Raw genomic sequence first — 24,886 nt, 5'->3', positions numbered from 1 at the left:
TTTCAGTTTATGAGAAAGGGCCATGAACCAGTTTTGCTTGGATTTTTCAGAATCCCAGGCAGGCTTTGCCTCCCTCAGCACCACCTCTGCTTTCACCTGGAGCTCTGCAGGACACCCTGACTGCTGAGCTCAGCTCTGCTTGGGCCAGGTCTCAGATCCCAGCTCCTTCCCCACCCCAATGTGACCCACTGCAGCACGTGGAGCTCGCTCACCTCCTGCTCCCCCTGGGACAATGTGCTCCAAGCTGAGCCCACGGCATCACAGCTATTTTTACCATCTCCCAGCTGTTCCAGGTGTGTGCAAAGCAAAAGAGGTGGAAAAAGCACAGCTGGGCCCTGGCAGGGGCATCCAAGGGCTCCAGGGTGCTCGTGCACTCCCTGCCCTTGGCACGGGGCTCTCCCTGTCCCCAGGGAGGCACAGAGCTCCAAGGGCTGGAGCTGCTGAGCATGGCCATCATCAAATCCATCTGAAATGGGAGCAGGAACAGAACACAGGCCAGGGGTGCAGCAGGGACAGGGGCTCACCTTGCCAGGGAGCATGGAAGGGTCTTGGGTGATGGTGAGGCTCTGCCCTGGATCAAAATCCCCCCCTTGGAAGGGCTTCCCACACTCCCCTCTGCCCCAAAAATCCACACTGGGTGCCCAGTGGGATCCCTGGGAGTCACCATGGGTGTCCAAGTGGGAAGGAGCAGCTTGAGAGTGAGGGTGAAGTTCAGGCTGATGGCAGGAGGTGACAGGCGCTCCCAATCCCAGAAAGCCACGGCAGGGAAGGGGGACATGGCCCAGCTGTGGGGGACACCAGGGCTCTGCTCTGCTCCCCAGCACCTCAGGGGGGAGGAATTAAAGGGAGCAGCCACTCAACAGCATCCCAGGAATAAACAATGCTGCTCTTCAGCTCCCTGAGCTCCCTCCTTTGCAGGAAAGAGGAGGGATTTTTGGAAGTGGAAATAGGGAAGGGTAGGGTGGGATGCAGAGGTGGGGCAGGACACCCCTGCCTAGAGAGACCCCAAAGCCCCCTAGGACCCTCTAGGGGGATCAGGTTGAAGATACAAACCCCTTATGGGGGGCATTAATGCCACTGCCAGCCTGTCCTGGAGCTCACCCCACTATGGAGCTCCCCTGACCCCCCAGATCCCAACCCTACAGCCCAGGGCCAGGGCACCCCGGGGCTGCCTGGGCTCAGCACCGTGGCCACATCCTGCCCAGCATTTTCCAATGCCAGGGGGTCACCACTGCAGCCCCAGGCTGGTTGGACATTGTCCCTGTGGGGTGACACTCCTGGCAATGAGAGCCCAAGGATGAGTGCAAGGTGCCCATCCCCTGACCTGCTGCCTTCACCTGCCAGAGAAAAGCAGCTTTGCAGCAGAAAAATCAAACCAGGCAGTGCCTGGGGCTGCTTCCCAATGCTGCCATGTGCTTTTCTACCATCAGCTCCCTCTCCAGGCACCCGAAATAGCAGAGGGAAGCCCTTGAGCTGCATCATGAATCATCCTGGGAGGCACAGTGGTTATTTTTACGTGGGTCACGTGGAGCTGGCAGTGCAGCCCCCAGGGGGACACAGCCCTGTGCCTGTGGTGGTGCTCACAGGGGTCCCAGGACGAGGGAAGAGATGAGAATCTTGACTCCATGTTTCAGAAGGCTGATTTATTATTTTATGATATATATTATATTAAAAGAAAATGATAGATTATAACTATACTAAAAGAATAGAAGAAAGGATTTCATCAGAAGGCTTGAAAGGAATAGAAAGGAATGGAATGATAATAAAATTTTGTGACTGCTCACAGCCTCACACAGGTGGCTGTCATTGGTCATCAAGTAAAACCAATTTCCCATGCTGGGTAAACAATTCTCCAAATCACATTCCAAAGCAGCAAAACATGGAGAAGCTGAAGCTTCTCAGGAGAAAAGATCCTGGCAAAAGGATTTTTCATAAAATATGTCTGTGGCACTTTGCCTTCTCTCGGGGGAAAGGGGCAGAGCTGTGCTGGGACTGGGGCTGGGCTGGCTGTGGGAGCACCCCGTGGAGCTGGGGATGGCAGTGCAAATCCTCTCCCCTCTCCTTGTGCCCCCTCCATAAAACCATTCCCTGTGCCGGGGTGTAGGAGTGATGGGGGTAGGACGGTCGGGACAGACGGACACGAGAGATCTCTGCAGCCAGGGCTGGAACTTGGGGGTTATTGCAAAGGGCCTGGGGGCAGGGCCCTGCTGGGAGCTGCCACAGCTCAGAGCAGGCCCCAAAGAGGGAGAGAGGTAAAGAGAGAGAGCAAGAGCGTGGTAAAGAGAAAATGAGAGAGAGAAAAAGAGTAAAAGAGAGTGAGAGGATGAGTAAAAGAGAGGATAAGAGAGCAAGAGAGCAAGGTTCCCATTACAATACAATAAATCTTCTTCTGTATTGAATATTCTCATTCTCACTAACCAATCTAGTGCAAGATACAAATCCTACAGCATTTACATCCAGCCTATAAGAATCATTACATTACCACACTGTGTTACATTTTAAACCCTAAAAACTCCTCTTTGGGCCCCTTCTGCCCAGCCAGTGAGGTCTGCTCTGAGCCTTGGGCCTGTCTGCAAGCAGAGGGTGTTGTTCCATCAAAAGGGGATCACCTTCAGCTGGCCACACCATTGTTTTCCAGTTGTTCAGTAACTGAGGGATCTCAAAGCTTGCTTTCATTTCAATCTCACTTATAGTTTCTATATTCTCAAAATCTTTTGCCAGGCAATCATATTGATAAGGCTTTCCTGTTTCCAACACTGGGGTCTCTCCCCTTTGCAGCACTGCAGGTCACCATCACCATCACCATCAGCATCACCATCCATCCCCACGGGACTGAGCAGAGGAGGGGGGGATGGCTGGGGAGGAGCTGGCGTGGGCTGGGCTGGGCACCCTGCAGTGTCAGGGTATCTGTTGCCGATTCCCCGACTTCTGGGTTATGGCTGGGCCCTCCCTGGGGGCTCCCCTGTCAGGGGAGACCCTCCTGGGGTGGTTCTGTGTCAGGAAAGAGAGATGCACTGGATCTTTTTGGTCTTCAGGTTCTTGTTTATTGTTATCTTATCTAGAGTTTTGCATGCTGCCCACACCAGGCTCAGCACGCTGGAAAAGCACCACAAAAATGGCCAAGAATCTCTGGTTCCAAGGTCTTTTAAGACTAAACTATCCAATTAAGAGCTGACACCTGGATTATTTTCCCTTTTAACCCAATAACTGATCCCACAGAGCCTACAATGGGGACTTTTCTGCCCAATTACAAAATGCCACCCAAAGCCATGAAGAAGAAGGTGTGGGAAGAGAGGCACAAGGATGCAGGCAGGATGCCAGGCAGTGTGAAGGGCTCTCTGTGCCACCCAGCAGCCTGTCCTGACGTGGGATCCCATTGCCTGCTGCTGCAGGAGCAGGGGGAGTTTACACAACGTGCTCAGGGTGAAATATTTATCAGGCTGTTTAAAGGAAAACCAGGCAGGAGGAGGGGAGAAAGGGCACAAACAGGGGCAGGAAGTAGCACAGCCCTGGCTGCCACTAGGGAGCCCCTGAGCCCCATCCTGGCTGCCAGGAGCCCCTGGGAGCTCCAAGCACCCCTCCCTGGGGTCCCCAGTGCCCCTCAGTGCTGCAGAGGGATCAGGGCAGGCAGGGCAGGGCTGCTGCTGCTGGCAGTGAGTCCCCAGCCAGCAAGGACATGGGGACCTCGAACTTTGGGCCAGAAACCTGTGCCAGCAGGTGCCTTGAGGCAGCAGCAAGAGCTGGGTGAACAGGGAAAGCTGGGAACTCAGTGGATGGAGTGGCTTCACACTGGCCCCACGCTGCAGGAAAATGCTGCCCCAAAACCGGGGTGAAGGTGGGGAGGGAACCAGGTGTCACAGACATCTTTTATGAAAAATCCTTTCCTTAGGATTTTTCCTCCTGAGAAGCTGAGAGGCCTCAGGAACAAAATGTAACCAATGGTTATCTGCTGCTGTGGAATGCAACAGGTGCATCTGGGATTGGTCTCATGGGGTTTTTTCTAATTAATGGCCAATCACAGCCCAGCTGGTTCGGACAGAGAGTCAGAGCCACAAACCTTTGTTATCAGTCTTTCTTTTTCTATTCTTAGCCAGCCTTCTGATGAAATCCTTTCTTCTATTCTTTTAGTATAGTTTTAATGTAATATATATCATCAAATAATAAATCAGCCTTCTGAAACATGGAGTCAGATCCTCTTCTCTTCCCTCATCCTCAGACCCCTGTGAACACGGTCACAGCCAGGCAGGAGAGGAGCCAAGTGGGGAGAGGGGCTGCTGAAAGGAAAGCAAACCCCATCCAGACCCATCACCCCCATCCTCCTGCAGCTCAGCCTCTTTGGAGGAGCAGGGAGGGCAGGATCAGGCCCAGATCCCACCCTGTGTGGGACCAAGCACCAAAGCACCTTTGGCAGCCCCAGGTATGGACATACCTGGTAATGGATTTCAAGTTCAAAGTGGAGAACAGAGCACAGAACAACCCCAAACATCTCGGTTTTACAGCTGAGGTTCCCCACCACCCCTCCCAGCCCCAGGCACCTGAACACAGCCAAAGGGCAGAGTCAGTAGAAACCTTTATTAAACACAAAGCTCAGAGGAACACAAGCTTGTTAAATGGCAGTAAAAGTGAAAGTGCGTCTCCAGCTCGGCCCAGGGGGACCCCAGGATCCCCCTCCCCTCCTCTCCCAGCCCCAGTGGCCTGGGCTTGGGGAGCCAGAGCCAAAGGGCTGCACAGGGAGGGGAAGGAAAGCCTGGAGACAGCGTTGGGTGCTCACCTGCAGAGACGCTCCCCCTGGCCACCTCTGTGTCCCCTGAGGGGACAAGCACACGGTCCCAGGGCCACCAGCCCCCCAGCCCCGTCCCCACTGCCACCTGCCACAGCCGTGGCCTTGCCAGCCCCTTCTGGACACAAGCAAAGCCAGGATGTGCTGGTGAGACCCTGGTCACACCCTCCATGTCCCACCAGCACCGTCCTCCTGCTCCCTCCTGCCCCCTCCATGTCCTGGGAGAGCTCCACTTGCCATAAATAATAAATAAATACCCCACGCTCAGCCAGGCTGTGGGCAGCCCCCAGGCAGGGGGACAGCCCTAAGCCAGCACCCCCACACCTCCACCACCCCCTCCCAGCACAACAAAAACTCTCAGCACCCCCACTCTGCTGTACAGCCCCCCAAACCCCCATGGAAATGAAACGCTGTCCCCAGGGGACAATAATAAATTAATCAAATCATTAATCTATACACAGGACTGCTTAAAGCTCTGGAACGGGCTCCTGGGGGACAGTGGCTCTGCCCTGGGCAGTGCCCCTGATCAGGGCCCTATGGGGGGGTCCCCCAAGTTGGGAACCCCACCCTGGCATCCTCCTGGTGGGGCTGGAGCTGGGGATGCCACCGGGCTGGAGGGATAACGAGAAAATATTGCAAAAAGGGATGGGGGAGAACAGGGAGCACTGGAGCCAGAGGGGCTGCCCTGCCCTGCCCTGCCAGGGCTGCCCCTCCCCTGGCACTGCCCCAAACACCCAGGTGGGCTCAGCCTCAGAAGTCCAAGGGGGTGAAGTCCCCAAAGTTGCAGTCGAAGAGCTCGCTGATGCCCTCGCCCTCCTCCAGCCCAAAGTGATAGTCCTGTGCCTGGGGTGGCGACAGGTTGATGAACTCATCGGGCAGGAAACCCGCCAGGTCCTCCCTGCTCTGCTCCAGCAGCATGTCCATGGAGGCCAGGGGAGACAGGCTCACCTCCTCCTCCTCCTCCTCCTCCTCCTCCTCCTCTGGGCCCTTGCTGGGCAGCGTGCTCGGCCCTGGCAGCAGTGCTTCTGTGGGCATGGCAACAGCTGTAAATCCCATAATACTCTCCAAAGAAACCCCCCAAAAAGCTTTTTTGGCTAGGGAGATCCTGCCTTCCCACCTCCCTGCCTTGTTGGGGTGCCTTAGCAGCATGCCAGCTCCTTGCTTGGGCCACTTCCGAGGGGCTGAGAGCCACCGTGACATCCCACCAGCTCCTCCCTCGTGTCCCCAGCTCCTCCCTCCTGTCCCCAGCCTCTTTGTGTCCCCAGCTCCCTTGTGTCCCCAAGTCTCTCGTGTCCCCCAGCCCCCTTGTGTCCAGAGCCTCCTTGTGTCCCCAGCCCCCTCCCTCGTGTCCCCAGCTCTCTCATGTCCCCAGCCCCCTTCCTCATGTCCCCAGCTCGTGTTCCCTGCTCCCTCGTGTCCCCAGCCCCACCTTGCTCTCCAGGCAGCAGAGGCATGTTCACATCCTGGGCAGGATGCAGGAGCAGGGGGGCTCTGGGCTGTGAATGGCTGGGAGGAGAGTCCTCAGCAGGGGCTTTGAAGGGGCTCTTGACAGGGCTGCAGACCCCCGAGCTGTCCTCGGGGCACAGGAACACATCAATGGGGCCCTGAGTGCTTCTCACAGAGACCTGGAACGCCTGGGGAGGGGACAGGAGTGACACAAGGTGGCACAGGGACACGCAGAGTGTTGGGGAAGATGAAACAGGAAAGCTTTATCAATATGATTGCCTGGCAAAAGATTTTGAGAATATAGAAACTATAAGCAAGATTGAAATGAAAGCAGCTTTGAGATCCCTCAGTTACTAACAACTGGAAAACAATGGTGTGGCCAGCTGAAGGTGATCCCCTTTTGATGGAACAACACCCTCTGCTTGCAGACAGGCCCAAGGCTCAGAGCAGACCCCACTGGCTTGGCAGAAGGGGCCCAAAGAGGAGTTCTTAGGGTTTAAAATGTAACACAGTATGGTAATGTAATGATTCTTATAGGCTGTATGTAAATGCTGTAGGATTTGTATCTTGTACTAGATTGGTTAGTGAGAATGAGAATATTCAACACAGAAGAAGATTTATGGTATTGTAACAGGAACCTTGCTCTCTTACCCTTTTTACTCTCTTACCTTTTTTACTCCCTTACCCTTTTACTCTCTTACCGTCTCATCCTCTCTCCCCCTCTCTTCTCTCAGTCCTGCTCTGAGCTGTGTCTGGCAGCTCCCAGCAGGGCCCTGCCCCCAGGCCCTTTGCAATAACCCCCAAGTTCCAGCCCTGGCTGCAGAGATCTCTCGTGTCCGTCTGTCCTGACCATCACCCCCCGACACTCTGACAGCAGAGAACACTGGGCTGCTCAGGGAGGGCACAGGAGGAGCAGAGCGTGACCCCAACTCACCTCTGCAGGGTCTGACACCTGCAGCTGGGTCTCTGGGGGGGCTTTGATCACCATCACCATTTGCTCCGCGGGGTCCACGATGCTGCGGAGGTCCTGGCAGGTGACATAGGCTGCGGTGGGGCGGGTCAAGGAAGGGACACGGGGATGTGGGCTGAGAACCGCCCTGCCTGTGCCTCCAGGGCTCAACCACAGCCACCACCCAGCCAGCCCCGCCCCTCAACCAAAGGATATTGCTGGTTGGCGGGGTCCTCTGTGAGCAGGCGTAGCTGCACCGTGCACATCTGGATGAGGTCATCCAGCTGCCGCTCGGCCGCCTGCAGCTCCCGCAGCTCCTTCTCCAGCAGCCGGTGCCGGCCTGGCGCTCCCACGGTGGCCTGGCTGCCCCTGGGGAGCACCGTGTCCATCAGCAGCCAGCCCCCACAGCTTCCTGTGCCCCAGCCCACAGCCAGGAAAGCAGCCCTGCAGGGATTTTAGCAGCAGAGCCCTCCCCAAGGCTGGATGCAGCCCCCCACCCAATGCCCTGGATGACTTGGGGGTCCCAGGGGGACTCACAGGAGCCTTGTGCCACTGAGCACAGCCCTCCCCTGCAGCACAAGCTCTGGTGACCCCACCCTGAAATTCTCCACCCAAGTAAGACCCTCCTCCACCCAGACAGCTCCCCCACCCCAGGCACACCCCATGAGGCCAGGGACATACAGCCACTGGATGTGGTTCTTGGATTTCTTGGTGATGAGCTGTATGCCCTCCAGGACGTTGGTGATGTCGTAGATGCGCCTCTTCTGCACCTTCAGCACCTCGGCCGCCCAGTTGAGGTCCACCACACCATCTGGGGACTGGCTCAGCAGCTCCAGGAAGCGCTTGGTGGTGAGGTTCAGGGAGGTTTCATACCGGGACTTCTCTCCAGGAGACTTTGCCCCTGCCAGACGTGGAGGACAAGTGTCATTCAGCCACAAGGGAAAGCCAGAGCTGAAAGGTCACAAAACTCCTGCCACCTGCTTGCAGGTGGCTTATGGACCAGTGACCAGGACTGGCACCCCAAACCCAATCTGTTTTGTCAGGGCAATGGGGTGAGCTGCCCAAATCCCCTGCAGGAAGGATGTTGGAGCACCTGGCACAGGCTGTGACACCTGTGCTCTGTTGTGACCGCAGTTGTGACTGAGACACCGAGGGGGGAGATAGCAGCAGGTCCTCCTGGGACACTGCACTGACACCATGCTGGCACCTTCAGCTCCATCCCACAGGGAGGGACAGAGCCAGTGTGACACCCAGCAGAAGGGCAGGACAACCATGCCACCAGCGCAGGGCACAGCAGCGAGTGTGGAGAGTGGACAGCCCCAGGGACATCCACACCGACACAAAGGGCCTGGAAGAACCTGCCAGGGATGAGCCTGGGAGAGCAGAGTGGGGCTGCTGGAGCTCTGCTCTGAGCTGGGCTGGCAAGGGGGCCAGGGGGAGTGGAGCTGATACCTTTAGCAGGGTTCCTGGCCTTGCCCCGGCTCACTGGCAAACTCTCCGCTATGTACTGGTGATCCGTCTCCAAGTTCAGCTTCCTCTTCACCTGCAAGGGACGGGGTCAGCACGGGGACAGCCCCCCCAGGCTCCCGAAGGGCGTCTGTGAGGAACCCCCCCAGCACCATGGGGTACAGACACCCCAGATCCCAGCAGGAAGGGGGGGACAGGTGTGTCACACACCCCGGCGGGGATGGGGGGCTGTCCCCACCGGGGGGGCCCTGCCACGCTGCGGGGAGCGCCCCAAAGCCGGCCTGGGCCGTGGGTGGGGAGCAAAGCACGGCCCGGCGCCCGGGCCTGCGGCTTCCGGAGCGGCGACGGGGCAGGGCCGGCCCGGCAGGTGCTGCGTGGCACGGCCCGGCCGTACAGCCTGGCACAGCCGGGAGCACCGGGCACGGGCTGACACCGAGCGGGGCACGGGATATGGCACGGGGCACAGCACGGAGCAGTACGGCCCGGCCCGGCCCGACCCGGAGCCCTGTCCGGGATAAGCACGGCTCGCTGTACAGCCCGGCTCGGTACGGCACGGCTCGCTACAAAGCACGGCCCGGTATCCAGCCGGGCCCATTGTACAGCCCGGCTCGGCTATACGGCCCCATGTACCCCGTCGGGTATACGGCCCGGTCGGTACACGGCCGGTTCGAGGCTCAATACTGCACAGCCCGGAACACAGCCCGGGCCCGCCGGTCCCCGGAGCCCCCGCCCGGCCCCGGCCCCCGCCCCCTCCCCATCCCGCTCGCGGGGGTTACCGGCGGGCGGCCCAGCGCGGGCCGTCTGGGCGCGGCGCCGGGGCGGGCGGGCTGCGGCGTGGCGAAGAGCAGGAGGTCGGTATCGGGGTGGCCGCCGCCCGCGGGCTCCTCGGCGGCGGCGGAGACGATCAGGAGGTGCGGGGAGGCGCTGCCCAGCAGCGCCGCCAGCCCCGCCGCGCCGCCCGCCGCCGCCATGGCTCACATGGCAGCCGGTGCCGCCGGTGCGGCGGGCGGCGCAGCGGGCAGGGCGCGGACAGGGGCGCGGCCCATGGCGGGCGCGGGGCCGCTGCGCTCCGGCTCCGGTTCCGGCTCCGCTGCGCCCGCCGCCGGATTGTTCGGCGCGCCGGCCCCGCGCGCCTTTGCGCGCCAAATCCTTTTTGCCGCGAAAAGCGGCGCGAGCCGCCCCGCCGCCCGCCCATTGGCTGCGTCCGCCGCGGCGGGGAGGCGAGGGCGCGCTGCCATTGGCTGGAGCGAGCGGGGGGGCGGGCGGTGCCGCGCGGCCATTGGCGGGCGGGGGCCGCGCTGACAGGCGACCAATCAGCGGCGCCGCGCCGGGGCGGCAGCCAATGGGAGCGCGGCTCGGGGACGCGGCGGGGGCGGCGCGTGGGTGCGGCGCGCGCTGTGTGTGTCCCCTCCCCTGTCCCTGTTTGTGTCTCCCGGGTTCCCCCCGGGGGTGTCCCCTCCTGTGTCCCTCTTTGCGTCGCCCATTGAGGTGTTCCCAAGTCCCTGTTTGTGTCCCCCGTGTCCCCTATAGGGGTGTCCCCTCCCCTGTCCCTCTTTGTGTCCCTCCGGGGGTGTCCCCTCCCGTGTCCCTCTTTGTGTCCCCCATATGTGTGTCCCCTCCTGTGTCCCTGTTTGTGTCCCCCCCGAGGGTGTCCCCTCCCGTGTCCCTCTTTGTGCCTCCCACGGGGGTGTCCCCTCCTGTATGCCGCCGCGGATTCCTCGCTCCGCCCCGGCCCCAGCTCCCGGTTTTCCCCCGTGGGGAGTTCCAGGCTCAGGCGGAGCCGGTCCCGGCCCGGGCTCAGCCCCGCCGGGCTGATGGGCTCCGGCGGCGGCCGCTCCCCGCCCTGGCTGCCCGGGAGGACGGGCCACGCACCCACGAGCAAAGTTCAGCTCGCTCCGTGCCCTGCACGGTGTGAGCCACGCTCCTCCCATGCACGGGTGTCACTGCTGGTGAGGAGGGTGGCTTTGGGCTGTGCAGGGTGTCCCAGGCTGTCCCCGTGTGTTCCCCTTGCCCGGGGGTGACAGCCAGCCCAGCCTGCCCTGCTTTGGGGACATCACTGGTGCTCAGCCGTGCTGGGGCGGGAGCTCTCCTGTCTTGCAGGGCCAGGCGCCTGCAGGATTTTAGTCTAAAAGTGCTGGAGCGATGCAGGGCTCAGCTCAGGGTTGCCCTTGTTCAAAGCAGCTCCGAGACCATGGGTGAGGCTGTCGGGCAAGTCTGGAGGTTTCAGGCTCACGCTGCTCCAGGGGAGCACCGGGATGCTGCAATCTGCTCCATCCGTTCGGCCGCTGATTCACGGCATTCTGTGTTTCCAAACATCAAACAGCTGCGGATCTCGGCAGCTCCTTCAGGACTGCCTGATAACCCCTCAGAGGGCAGAGGAAAAGCTCTGCCGGCAGCACAACCTGCACTTGACCGTGCCAGGCGCTATCTCCGGCCGTGGCACCGTGTGGCAGGGGAGAGGCAGGGACACAGGGACGGCAGCCGGAGCAGGGAGTGGCCCCATATGCTGAGAGAGATGAGAGTCCACCCACGAGACACGGGACAGGCGGCTCCCAGCGCCACTATCTCCTGCCTGCAGGACACTGATAACCTCCTGCTGCATGAGGAAGCAAAATTAAAAAGGAAAAAAGTACATCCTGCTAATAATAACTTTTAAAAAGCATTTCAAGATTAGGCCTTTTGCAGGGGAAGCTCATGAGGAAAGTGTGCAGTGGGCTCCGAACAAGGCACCCAACCCAGGGTTTCACCCCTCTGTGCCCCCCAGGAGCTGTCCCACGTGTCCCCATGGTGGAGCACAGTGGCCCCCAGCCCGCTGTGCTGCCAGGCAGGGCTGGGAGCCAGCGCTGGCTCCTGCCCCAGCCCTGCTGCCAAGCCTGACCTGCCTGGGATGCAGGAGAAGGAAGGGCTGGGCAGGAGAAAGAAGGGCTGTGCAGGAGAAGGGCTGGGCAGGAGAAAGAAGGGCTGTGCAGGAGAAGGGCTGGACAGGAGAAAGAAAGGCTGTTTTTCCCAGCAGTGCCAAGCCTGACCTGCCTGGGATGCAGGAGAAGGAAGGGCTGTGCAGGAGAAGGGCTGTGCAGGAGAAAGAAGGGTTGTTTTTCCCAGCAGTGCGTGGGATGCAGGAGGCATTTGCAGGGATGAGTTAACTCCTCTGCTGCAGAGCAGATCCTGACATGCAGTGCCCCTGTGCTGGCCTAACAGGTTTCTGGCTTTAAAGGATTTTATGCTGGATATTTTGGCAGCGGTTGCAATTCCCATGGGGATGGCCAGCACTGAGCAGGGCTGTGATTTCCCTGGATCTCTCCATCCTTAAATACAGCAGGAACGTGGTGCATGTCCGTGACCAATCAAATCAACTCGCTGTGCCTCATTTCTTCATCAGCAGAGAGCAAATAGAAACGCTGCCTTGCTTAAAGGAAATTAATACAGTTAATTAACACTTGGCCCTTCTAATATTCCAGGCCCCACTCTCCAGAGCCCTTCCACTGCAATATCATCATTACTAGGAAGCATAAGCAACAGTTAGACCAGATGTTTGCACACAGTTAATGCTTCTTCCATCTGGGGAAGGGGGAAGAGGCAAGCCCAGCAGCCGGGCGGGAGCGCATGGCTGGCGGTGCTCTCCCCATCCCTGGGGAGCCCCAGCCCGGCGTTTCCTGGGATGAGGCAGGGTTTGGGACACAGCTGCCGCACCAGCTGCTCCCTCTCGGCTCACAAAGGCCGCCTTCACCCCCCCTAATTCATGCAGGAGCTGTTCGGGGGGAGCAGGCTCTGCCCCCTCTGCAGGAGCCTCTCCGCGGCTTTCAGCGCGAAAAGGGCTGGCAGTGGAGACAAATGAAAGGCAAACGCTGGTGGGAGAAGGGCGGGCAGGGCCTTTCCTTGCATGTGGATGAGGGGAAGCAGATGAATTCTGTCTCCTGCACAACTGCAGCCCCGCTAAGGAGTGCAGACGTGCTCCCAAGATTAGCAGTGCGGCAGGTGCTGCTCCCAGATAAAGCCCTGTCTGCACAGCCCTGCTCGGCCTGGAGAGCATCAGGAGGCTGCTCAGACACTCTGTGCCCCAGCAGAATTCAGCCCGTGGGAGTTTGGGTGGGTTTGGCACTGTGGGATGGACTCGGAGCAAGGGGTGTGTGCTGGGGAAAGGCTGCAGCTGGAGCACAGCTGGTACCTGTGCTGGAAAATCACCTGGCAGCAGGGGCAGGGGGAGGAGAGCTGGCAGGATGGAAACAGCCCTGGGCTCAGTCACTGTCCCTGCCCTGGCAGTCTGTCCTGCCTCCAGCAGCTCCCATGGGGTGTCCCAGGAGCACAGTTACTGTCCCTGCCGTCACACTCCTGCCTCCAGCAGCTCCCACAATGGAGTGTTCTTGGGTTTCTGTGGTTGAGATGACCCCAAGGTATCAGAAAGTCTCTTTTTTCCCAGCCCCATGACTGAAGAAGAAGCTGAGATTCGTCGGTTCTGCTTTTCAAAGTTGTTTATCTTTTCTTATCTATCACATTCTTTCTCTGACCTGCTGAGATCTGTCCAGCAGGTCAGGTTGTGGCACAGTCCCTGCCCTTGGGGTGGTGTTGGCTTTTTATACTAAGAACTACCTGTGCTTTATTTACAATAATTTTCCAATACCTTTCACCTATGTTAGACAGTTTGTCTCTACTCTAAACCAATCCAAAAGTGCCACCATCACAGCAGAAGATGGAGGACAAGAAGAAGAAGAAGAACAGGACATGCCCAGATTCCTCCATCTTGCCTCTTGAACCCCCATTCTAAAACCCCAAAATTCTACTTTTTCACCCTGTGACAAATTCACTGTCATTCTATTCAAACTCTTTTGGCTTGTAAATCCTCACACAAAGTTGGGAATTGTTTCCATGGGTTAAAATCAAAGGCATGGGTGTCTTTGACTCGTGCCAAGGTCTCTGAGCCCCCTGCCAGGGTCTCAAGTCCTGCAGGGCAGCCAGAGGAATGTGCTGGGTCCTGACAGAGTGTGCTGAGCTGGCACATGGAAGGACAGTAGGACTTCCCTGGGGTCTCCAGCCAATGTCCCTGTTCCCAGGTCACTGGTTTGCTCACAAGAGGGTGAATTGGCAGTGTGGCACAATCTGCCTGTGGTGGCACCAGGCAGCTGAGGAAAGCCCAGAGCCCCCCAGTTGTGCTGCCCTGACCCTGCAGTCCCTCAGCTCTGCCCCCTGAGCCATCACTGTTGCTCTGTGCAAACCAAAGCAATTTTCTGGAAGCATAAACAATGTCTAAAGCTGGCTTGTGGCAGAAGGGAGCAGCCCTGGCTTAGGTGTCTCCTCTCAGATCCCAGTCCCAAAAGCCAGGCAGTGCCTGTTCCCTTGCATCTTTACAGAAGATAACACAGTTCTTTCCACAGGACACCAGGTCAGCTCCTCTTCTGGATGCTGGGCACACCAGACTCAGCAGTGCCATCTCCTCCTCTCCTGTGGTGGCATCTGCTTTTAAAGCTCACATCAGGCAGGGTCTCTCAGGGAAGCCATGGGCACAGAGCCTGTTCCCCTCCTGCTCTGCTCCACACCCAGCCAGAGCAGCCTCGTCTCATCCTCTGAGCCAAAACACCACAAACACTGCGAGCCACTCCATTCCACAAGGCTCTTGCATTTCCTTCACTCAAACCCCATGGAAGAACAGAGAGGCTGAAGTGTTTCTGGGAGCCTGGGGCTTTTATCCAGGAGTGATTTGGGAATATGCCAGGCTCTGGCTTCTACCTCTCCTGAGTGTCTGCAGCCAGTCCAGGTTCACTTCCCACCACATGGTCACTGGCACTGAGAACCCAGAAGCGCTGGAACACTTTTGCTTTTGTCAGAATAAAACCTACAGGTCACCCAGAGCTTCACCTGGAGCAGAACAAGGGCTCAGACAGAGTGTGACACTCTGTGAGGAGGAAAAAAAACACTTGAAAGTAGCACTGGCATCAGTTTGGAGGTGTTGATTTGGCTTCTCATGGCCCAGGCTGGACACTCCAGCATTCCAACAGCTACAAAGCTGCAGGTTTGGTCTTACAGACACTCAGCAACTGCTTCATCCCCACCACCACAGCAGTGAGTGACATCTACAGCACATTCCCTCTGAACTTTTAGCTTGGAAAAGGCAGAAAAATCATCCATAGATCTACTTATTTTCTCTGTTTTTCATATTAAAAAACCAAAAAGGGGTGTCAGCCATCCCAGTTTGTTTCTGCAGCTGGTACCCTTACCCCTGCAGGAATTAAATCTGATGCTGGGGTCAAAGCAGCACTGCCTGTTGTTTCCAAGCTGGTAACACCAGAGCCCAAACCATGCCAAAACTGCACCTTGTGCATGGCTTCTCTACATCCAGGACTACAGACATGCAATAATCAAGCATTGCTTCACAGATTTTAGCTTAAAAATGAGGACAGTAAAAAAAAGACAAAAAATTAGGATTTTTATTTGTAGACAAAGCACAGTATTGTAATATTCAAAGAGTGATTCAACAGAAATAATGGCCACAAGAATGTGATTCATAGTGGATAGAGCCACATCAATAACCCCCTGCCCTCTCTTTTTATTGTTTTAAACCCAAAGCCCAAGATATTTCTACAAGCATTCTGATCAGTGTCACATAAGTTACCTGAGTTTATGTTCTTTATTTTATTCTATGCTGTCAGAAAATCAAGGCCTGGATTACACAGTAATTATGAATACAAAATATATCTCAAAAGCAGAGGTAATAATACCTGTATTATAGAGCTTTTAGTTTGTTTTTTCTCCTCCTCACCAGCAGAGACATGAAAATTCTTCTAAGTAAAGAAAAAAGTTACCTCCTCCACCAATCTGGTAGGAACACACAGGTTGAAAACTCAAGATTAACACCCCAAAAATATTAACAGTGGCAGACAGACATGATGCCTTATTTTCCCTCCTCCCTTATCTGTTGGGTTTCAAAAACAGCATCAGAAAACACATCCAGCTTCAGGCTGCCATGAGCCAGGGAGACAAACACAGCCTGACAAACAGGGAGCAGCACCCAGCTTGGGGTATTAACCAAAGGTCACCTTTGTGCTGATGCAGGGAAAATGAGTTGGAGCTCCCCAGCAGCTCCTCCTGGTGAGGGATCTGCACAGGGTTCTGGTGGCTCCATGGCAGCTCCCAGCCAGCTGCAGAGCTCACTCTGCACAGAGGGCTCCTTCCAGCAGCCAGGGATCATCTCTGCCCTTCCACACACACCCAGCTGGGTGTAAAGCAGAGCCTGAGCTACTCCAGCAGGGCAGCAAAGTCTCACAGCACCAATATCAAAGCTGCTCTACACCCTCCCCACCCTGGCACAGGGTGCCCAGAGCAGCTGTGGCTGCTCCATCCCTGGCAGTGCCCAAGGCCAGGCCGGATGGGGTTTGGAGCAACCTGGGGTAGAGGAAGGTGTCCCTGCCCATGGCAGGGGTGGGATGGTTTTTAAGGTCCCATCCAACCTGAACCATCCCACAATTCTCTGAGAAATGCCCTGAGCAGGGCCAGTTCTCTGGGTATTGCACAGACACAGGGATGGTGGCCAGGACAAATGCACTGTCCCACTACAGACACAGGGTCACAGCTCCCAGCAGCCTCCTCAAACCCTCCTCTGCAGCACTGAATGGCCAGACACAGGTTCAAACACCCTCTCCTTCACTGCCAGCATCAAACACAGCCCAGAAAAGCTTCCCTAACCCAAATGTCAGGCAGCTGTCTCATTTTCACCTTTGTTAAATAATGCAATTGTCCCGGAAAGGGTTCTCCAGCCCAGCACACAAGCTGTCCTCCAAAGGCAAGGGAAGCACAGTGGGTATGCCAGGGCAGCAGGCAGCAGCAGTAAATAACCTTGAGCCTGCTTTGTTCCTTCATAAAATAAATGATTAATAGCCCAGGATAGTCAATCTGCTTGATAAGCTCAGGATTGCTGAAAACTTTTGATCAGTTCGATTCATTAACCTTTAAAACTGCCTCTAAGAGAGGCTTAAAATCTGAGGGAGAAGCATCATTTTAAACACTTCAGTTTTATGCAGGGTTCCTTGCTTTTGACAAACTGAGCAAAGATAGAGACACTCTGCTCCTCTTTAGAGACACTCAGCATCAGTCAGGTGTCAAGGGGAAAATAACAAGGGGGAAAATAAAGTTGTTGTAGACAAACAACCCCATGCTCATCTTAAAATTCAAAACCAGTCAGGGCTGGGGGAAGAAAATGACCCTTCTTTGTGATCCTTAAGCACTAGGCCATATGCAGGTGGCTTCCCAACTGTCTCTTTATTTCTTTTGCTTTTAATGCTAATAAAAAGGAACCCAAACAGGGCACTCCATTCCCCAAACAATGCCCTGGGGGAGGGCAGGGAGTGTCACTTACATATCCCAAAAGTCTGACTCAGACAAATTACTTCTAGTTCACTTCCCCACGACACTCCTGCATTGTTCCAACACCTTGGCAGCAGAAGGGGCTCATCCCCAGCTATCTGCTCCCAGGAACAGCCAGGGGGGCTGATGTCATTAAGGAGCTGTCCCAGTTACTTCCCTGGGGAAAGCAGGGACTTGCAGCTTAACGTCCTGGCCCAGCCCAGCAGGAAAACCAACGGGCAGCAGAGCCCCAGGGGCTGGGATCCCGGCAGGAGCTGGGATCCAGGGATGGCAGCTGCCCCCTGCAGCTCAGCCAGGGCTTCCTTAGAGATACCCAAGAGAAAAAGGGAGTTTTGAACCAAGGAGAAGTCATGGTCACTGCTGCCAGGCTGACTGAGACATTGGTTTTTGGCTGGGATTTGTTTTCTGCAGAGGACACAGAGCAGTGTGAAAAGGTCAGAGCTGGGATCCAGGGATGGCAGCTGCCCCCTGCAGCTCAGCCATGGCTTCCTCAGAGATTCCCAAGAGAAAAAGGGAGTTTTGAACCAAGGAGAAGTCATGGTCACTGCTGCCAGGCTGACTGCAGACACTGGTGTTTGGGTGGGTTTTATTTTCTAGAGAGGACACAGCAGTGTGAAAAGGTCAGAGCTGGGATCCAGGGATGGCAACTCCACTGCACATGGCTCAGGCATGGCTTCCTTAGAAAGGAAGAGACTGCCAAGAGAAGAAGGGCATTTTGAACCAAGGAGAAGTCATGGTCCCTGCTGCCAGGCTGACTGCAAACATTGGTTTTTGGCTGGGATTTATTTTCTGGAGAGGACAGAGAGCAGTGTGAAAAGGTCAGAGCTGGGATCCAGGGATGGCAACTCCACTGCACATGGCTGCAGGCTCAGCCATGGCTTCCTTAGAAAGGAAGAGATTGCCAAGAGAAAAAAGGGAGTTTTGAACCAAGGAAAAGTCATGGTCCCTGCTGCCAGGCTGATTGAGACTTTGGTTTTTGGCTGGGATTTATTTTCTGGAGAGGACACAGAGCAGTGTGAAAAGGTCAGGAGCTGGGATGGCAGCTCCACTGCAGGCTCAGCCATGGCTTCCTTAGAAAGGAGAGATTGCCAAGAGAAAAAGGGAGTTTTGAACCAAGAAGTCATGGTCATTGCTGCCAGGCTGATTGAGACATTGGTTTCTGGCTGGAATTTATTTTCTAGAGGACACAGAGAAGTGTGAAAAAGTCAGAGCTGAGATCCAGGGATGGCAGCTCCACTGCACATGGCTCAGGCATGGCTTCCTTAGAAAGGAAGAGATTTCTAATAGAAAAAAGGGAGTTTTGAACCAATGAGAAGTCATGGTACTGCTGCCAGGCTGACTGAGACATTGGTTTTTGGCTGGGATTTATTTTCTAGAGAGGACACAGAGCAGTCAGGAACTGGCCTTCCAGGGATGGCAGCTGCCCCCTGCAGCTCCACTGCACATGGCTGCAGGCTCAGCCATGGCTTCCTCAGAAAAGGAGAGATTGCCAAGAGAAAAAGGGAGTTTTGAACCAAGGAGAAGTCATGGTACTGCTGCCAGGCTGACTGAGACATTGGTTTCTGGCTGGGATTTACTTTCTAGAGGACACAGAGCAGTGTGAAAAGGTCAGAGCTGGGATCCAGGGATGGCAGCTGCATCCTGCAGCTCCACTGCACATGGCTGCAGGCTCAGCCATGGCTTTCTTACAAAGACAGAGATTCCCAAGAGAAAAAGGGAGTTTTGAACCAAGGAGAAGTCATGGTCACTGATTGCATGATTCCATACACTGGTTTTTGGCTGGGATTTATTTTCCTGAGGACAGAGAGCAGTGAAAAGGTCAGGAAAGGCCACTGGTCCTTCCACCAGCAGCCACAGTGGTCCAATGCCCAGCAGAGGAAGGTTATTCCACCTCTAAGGGAACCACAAGCTACAAATTTAACAGATCAAAACCTTCTCAGAGACACCCAGCCCACAGCTTTTTTTGCTGCAATAATTATACATGGTCAAGGATTTGTGAGTTTAATAGTTTTAGGGAGCAATTCCCAAGGCACAGCTGTCAGCTCTCTGAAATCCCATCAAAGCTTGCAGGAATTCAGCAATTTTAGCAGAATATCAATGCTCTTAGTTGGAACAATACTGAGGTTTCTGACAGAAAAACTGAGATGCTTCAAACAGCCAAGAGTGGTGGAAAGATGTTTATAAAGTAATCAGACCTCACCTGTATCTCCAGCAGTTTTTCTGTAGTGAATCTTTATGTTTCTCTATACAGAGAAAAATATTTAACCAAAAGAAACAAAATTCCTAATTTTACAGCTTTCATGGGGTCTGATGGATTTCAATTCAATTATTCAGTCCAGACTGTAACAGCAGTTAATTAGAAGTTAGCAATGAAATTAGAAGTTGAAGGGATCATAGAAAGTTATTATGACAAAGAAGTATCTTGGCTTTTGGGCACCATGTACATCATGGACAAATAAAAGGGGAAAAATAAAGAAAAGCAAAAAAAAAAGGGGAAAAATAAAGAAAAGCAAAAAAAAAAAAGGGGAAAAATAAAGAAAAGCAAAAAAATAAAAGGGGAAAAATAAAGAAAAGCAGCACTCTGAATATGTGCAACAGTAATAAAGGAGTTTAGGAGGACAAGGAAAAATGACTTAAGAAGAAATTGAGAATTTTTTTTTTAATTAGAAGCTCCCTGAAGTTAAATGTACCATTTCAGCTGTATATAGAGAAAAATATTTAGCTAAAAGAAACAAACCAAATTCCTAATTTTACAGCTTTCATGGGGTCTGATGGATTCCAACTCAATTATTCAGTCCAGACTGTAACAGCAGTTAATTAGAAGTTAGCAATGAAATTAGAAGTTGAAGGGATCACAGAAAGTTATTATGACAAAGAAGTATCTTGGTTTTTGGGCACCATGTACATCATGGATTTGCATGGACAAAGAAAAGTGGGAAAATAAAAGAGTAAAGAGGACTCTGAATATATGCAGGAGTAATAAAGGAGGTTAGGAGGACAAGGAAAAATGACTTAAGAAGAAATTGAGAATTTTTTTAAAATCAGAAGCTCCCTGAAGTGAAATGTACCATTTCAGCTGTAGCATTGAATAGGAGAAATTGCCAGAGCCTGGAGGGTAAAGGGTTCCAAGGATGATGAAGAGAGCATCAGCAGGATTATGAAATGCCATGGGCAGGTCAGGGAAAAGCAGGTGGAGACAGGGAAAGTGAACCAAACAGTCCCAGCTGAGCCAAAAGGGAGCAGGGAATTGAATGATTCTCTTGGAAATATCATCACATCAAACCAGGAATTGTTTCAATGCACATCATTGAGTGAACTGTGTAGTGTTATATGGCAGGTGAGTGCCTTGCACTGTGAGGAGTTTGAATTTATTAATTGATTAATTAAATCAGTTTTTGTGCTTTCTCAGCTATCTAGTCAATCTTCTGCCATAACCCAGGGTGTGCTGCCCTGTCCTGGGGCTCAGCAGAGTGTTTCTGAGAGGAAGATAATGAATAAATTAATCAATTAAATTAATCCATGAACCCTGCACAAACTACAGGTACAAAATCAGATTCAAATCTGGTTACAGCCAACACTTTCCACTGCTGTGGACAGCAGACTCTGGACCTCAGAGAAACCCTTCTCATGCTCCACCAAAATAAAATAAATAAAAGTGCTTGGGAAATGTTGCTCCCTGTGACACACAAAATCCCCAGCATGAGATCTGAGGCCTGGTCATAGAGGAGCCCAAGTTGTGTAACTGTTTTTGGTATTTAGTTCAAGCAGCTTTTAAAAGCTTTACAAATGAGTTTAAAATAATTTCAGGGTATTCATTAGTGCACTTTACAGAGGCACAGATTCAGCCCAAGTGCAGGGAAGAAACCAAGCAAAAATAGTCTTTCCAAGCCTGATTTACCAGGCTGGTCCAAGACAATCCTAACAGTTCTAGTCTCACACATTTTATTGTCTCCCTCAGGGAAAATTGCAGAGGAACTCTCTCAAGGAGCACCTAACTGTCCTTATAATAGTTTAAACAGGATTCTCAGCCATCCACAGCAATGAAGAAATGATGGCCCTGCTCCCAGAGCTCAGCAGGTCCCCCCACTCCCTTCACCCTCAATCACACTACAGTGAGCACAACAGCACAGAAAAAACCACTTGTGAACATTCAGATGAGCCCTAGAACATGGTTTCATACTCTCCACTGAGTGTCAGGCTGTCATTTTATAAATATATTTAGCTTTTAAAGAACAAACCCCAATGCCACACTTGTAGGGAAAATAAAAAACAGACTGCAACAAGTTTCTGTGGAGGCTGAGCTTGCTCTAAAAGGAGCCAAAAACCTTATCAGAACATTCTGTCCTGCAGACAAGAGCCAACTCTGCTTGATAGATGGCAATTTTAAAAAATCACAGGTCAAAAGCAACAGAATAACCTTTTCCCCCAGCTGCTGGGAGGTCCCATCCCATTCCAAGGTGGTTTAGAGTGAAGCACCTACTTGCTGTCTGTCCTTTTGTTGTAGATGAGGAAGTCAGACACGTCGTGCCACACCTCACTGTCCTCGTACAGGTAGGTCATGGAGGACTGCAGGGAGGGCTGCAGAGTGTGCCTGTGGTATTCAAAGAGCCACAGGACTGTCCCCCAGACCAGGGCAGCCAGCAGAGGGAAGGGATCCTGCCTGGGCTGGGGGATGTAGCCCTTCTCCACAGCCAGCCGGGACAGCCCGAACAGGATGCGGGACAGCAGGTACATGATGATCTGTAGAGGAGAAATGTGGGGATCCACAAAATCAGAGGGTTTGGGGAAAGCTGCAAAAGGCCTCAGAGACAGCAGAACTGTGAGTAGAGCTAAGCAGCAGCCATGAGATTGGTCAGCAGAAAAATTATTTAAAAAGTAGAAAAGCAAGGACAAATAGAACAATGGTCTGTGTATTAACACTTGTCTAGAATAACTCCCTAAGGTGCAGAAAAGTTTATCTAGAGAGATATTAGGGAGTTTGAAGCTTAATAATGGAGCTCTGTGCACTGTGCTTTAAGGCTTACAAGCAGGTATTGTATTTGAAATAAGCAAGCATTGTTTAACCAAAGGTACCTGTGCTTATAGTGCTTGGATAGAACTACTGTCAATGTGCTTTTGCTTTGTGTGATTGGTCAAAAAACCTTATAAAGTGAGTTGTAACATTAAGTTCTGGGTCTGCTGCCTGGGATGTGAGCTGGTGGCATCTTCCCATTGTCATAACCATGGAATGAGAGTGATGCTGGAAAATAAAAAAGCTCAAGGCACGTTCCAGCAGTCCTGTCCTGTTGGTGATTTGTACAGAGACCCTGGCTGGCGACAGAGAAACCCAGGGAGCAGGGTGAGAACTGAGCACAGCCACCTCCAGGGCTTCACAAGTGACAATCCAGCCAGGAGGGACAGGAACAACTCCCCCACTTCAAAGCAAACAGGCTGTCATTGCCCCTATCAGCACTCTGCCAAAACTCTGTGTCTCCTGCAAGGCCTGCTGCTCTGACTTGGCAATCACAGGCTGCATTGCATGCAGCACTGCTGGGCACTTGCACAACTTCTGTCTCTGCCCAGCTCATTCCACCTCAGACAGTGCTGATAGAACAGTCCTGCCAAGCAGATGGGAGCTCAGGAGGCTGGACACAGCCTAACACCAGGCCTGGCTTAAATCAAGCACTTGGGATTAATCTGCAGCTGTTTCACTCCCTGGTTTGTGACTGTGTGTTAACAACCAGCTTTAAATCAAACACCTCCTGAGCAGCTCTCATCAGTTTAACCAGTTTAGTGGTGAGTTTAACCAGTTTAGTGGTGAGTTTAGCTGTCAGATTAATCAGTTTAGCTGTCAGTTTAACCAGTTTAGCTGTCATTTTAGTTGTCAGTTTAGCTGTCAGTTTAGTTGCCAGTTTACCCAGTTTAGTGGTCAGTTTGAGCAGTTTATCTGTCAGATTAACCAGTTTAGTGGTCAGTTTAGTTTCCAGTTTAACCAGTTTAGTTGTCAATTTATCTGTCAGATTAACCAGTTTAGTGGTCACTTTAACCAGTTTAGTTCAGTCCAGCTCTAACTGATCAAGTTCTACACTCACAACACTTCAGGTGAGGAGTTTAACCCTGTGATGGCCAGACAGGAACACACAGGTAGTGAGCACAGCTCAGGTGACAGGGGAGATAACCCCACAGCTCTGGATTTGACTGCCTTCCTACAAACCCAGTGCAGCTCTGGAGGCAAACCTGGGTTTCCAGCACTGCAACTGGAGACACACAGCCACAGCTGGGACTTGAGTGCAGAGCAGTCAAAACTGCAATTTGTGCAGAGAAAAAGAAAAAAGAGCTCCTGTTTCTGGTCAGAACCACCAGAAATAGGTGCCCCCAACCAGTTCCTGGCACACCTGTTGTTTTTCCTGGCCAGAGAAACTTTCAGCAAGTGCCTTTACCTGGCTGTTGATGGGATTGTTGTCACCAAACACCAGCCAGCCCCCAATGCAGGCTGCAAGGAAGGAATGGAATGGGATTTTTTTCCCCTGCAGCCGGGACTGGGCTGCCAGGAGCCCTTTGTAGGTGAACACAAAATAAGCCAGGTTCCGGGAGTGAGCGTACGTGGCCTGGGCAATGGACTTCAGCTTCTCCCTGAAACTGAGGGAAAGAGACAATCACAGGAGAGAAAAGACAAGATCCTGCACCCACAGCCTAGGCACTGCACTCCCCACCTACACTGATGGTTTGGGCACCCCAGGAATGTCTTAGGAAGGAGCTCTGGCTTCCCTCATCAGAGCACAGCCCTGCCCACACTGTGGACTGTGTTTCATTTTCTCACTACTCAAACAGCCCTTTTAAAACTTTTTTATTGCTAAATACAAACCTCTGGCACTCAGAGAAAGGCATAACGTGCACTGCTATAGCCTGGATTCCCTTATTTCAACACAGGACAGAACATTGCTATTGGCATCTGTTAATTCTCCCTCTGTCCTCATCAACCACTGCATGAGTGATTCAATCCCTCAATTATATATATTTGTGTGTGCTTCACTATCAGGACAAGGCTCAACCACGGTTCACACATTTTTCTGCTTTTTAAACCCCCTCCAAACATCGAAAACGAACAGCTGTGATGAAAACATTCTAAGCAGCAACACAAAACCACAGAATTAGCGTTTGTACCTTCCACTCTTGAACAGGAAAGTCATCACCAGGGCGTGTGGGGCACGGATTTTGGCTCCATAACTGTAAAGGTGGACAAATATTTCTCAGGGTTCGTTTTACACTACGAAATTCTTGTACTTCTAGTCTACTAACAGACAAAAAAAGGGTATTTAGCCAAGTATCTATTACTTTTAAGCCAGCCCAGCAGCAGCAGCACAGCAAAGCGGGGGGAGCCGAGCAGAAGGAGAAGAGCACACGCACCTCAGCGAGCCAGGCCCCAAGGGGACCCTAAACCCAGCCCAGGCTACCCCAACTGCGGCTGAGGGGAGCGGAACCGCCTCCCCCTCACAGCACCCCGGGAGGGATGGAGACCCCGCGGCCCGGGCCCAGCACTCACACGGCGCCGTTTCGGAAGCCCTTGATGACGGCGAGAGCGGCGTGGTAGCGGCGCTGCTGCAGGAGCGCGTTGGCGGCGCGGAGCAGAGCGCGAAGCGAATCCCCGCCGCCCGCCATGGCCCCGCCGGCCACAGCGCCCCGCCGCACGCCGCTTCCGGGGGCGCCGCCCCGCCCGCCGCTTCCATAGGCCGGCACTGCTGTCAATCATGGCTCTCGGCCAATAAGCGGCACCACCTCACTCTCTCATTGGTGCGGATAGTCTGTCCTGCAGCCAATGGGCACCAAGCGAGGCGTCCCGCCCACCCGCTCCGTGAGGGCGGCGGGCGCCGCTGTGAGCCCGGCCCGGCACAGCCCGGTCATGGGCCGGGGGT

The 24,886-nt window shown here is 53.8% G+C and overlaps 1 protein-coding gene across 1 annotated transcript; it reads right to left on the bottom strand.

Moving 5' to 3' along the window:
- Positions 1–5,373: 5,373 nt before the first annotated feature.
- LOC136563811 (transcription factor E2F1-like) lies at positions 5,374–24,632 on the bottom strand. Its single transcript, XM_066561432.1, has 9 exons — positions 24,517–24,632; positions 24,138–24,200; positions 23,414–23,612; positions 8,628–8,718; positions 7,857–8,076; positions 7,392–7,544; positions 7,161–7,275; positions 6,210–6,414; positions 5,374–5,805 (listed from the first exon to the last, which is right to left on the bottom strand). The coding sequence occupies exons 1-9, from the start codon at positions 24,630–24,632 to the stop codon at positions 5,531–5,533; spliced, it is 1,437 nt and encodes a 478-aa protein (XP_066417529.1). The 3' UTR covers positions 5,374–5,530.
- Positions 24,633–24,886: the final 254 nt, after the last annotated feature.

Source organism: Molothrus aeneus, chromosome 17, assembly GCF_037042795.1.
Source record: "Molothrus aeneus isolate 106 chromosome 17, BPBGC_Maene_1.0, whole genome shotgun sequence".
In the NCBI taxonomy this organism is placed as follows: Eukaryota; Metazoa; Chordata; class Aves; order Passeriformes; family Icteridae; genus Molothrus; species Molothrus aeneus.
Note: the sequence above shows the minus strand (reverse complement) of the source record. Positions and strands in the feature narration are given on the sequence as shown.

Excerpts from the sequence above, each read along its gene's own strand:
- LOC136563811 (XM_066561432.1), bottom strand. The coding sequence starts at position 24,632 with ATGGCGGGCGGCGGGGATTCGCTTCGCGCTCTGCTCCGCGCCGCCAAC. Across the intron at positions 23,613-24,137 it reads TTCCTGTTCAAGAGTGGAAG|TTTCAGGGAGAAGCTGAAGT; the intron begins GTACAAACGCTA and ends TCTTTCCCTCAG. Across the intron at positions 7,276-7,391 it reads GAGGACCCCGCCAACCAGCA|CGCAGCCTATGTCACCTGCC; the intron begins ATATCCTTTGGT and ends GACCCGCCCCAC.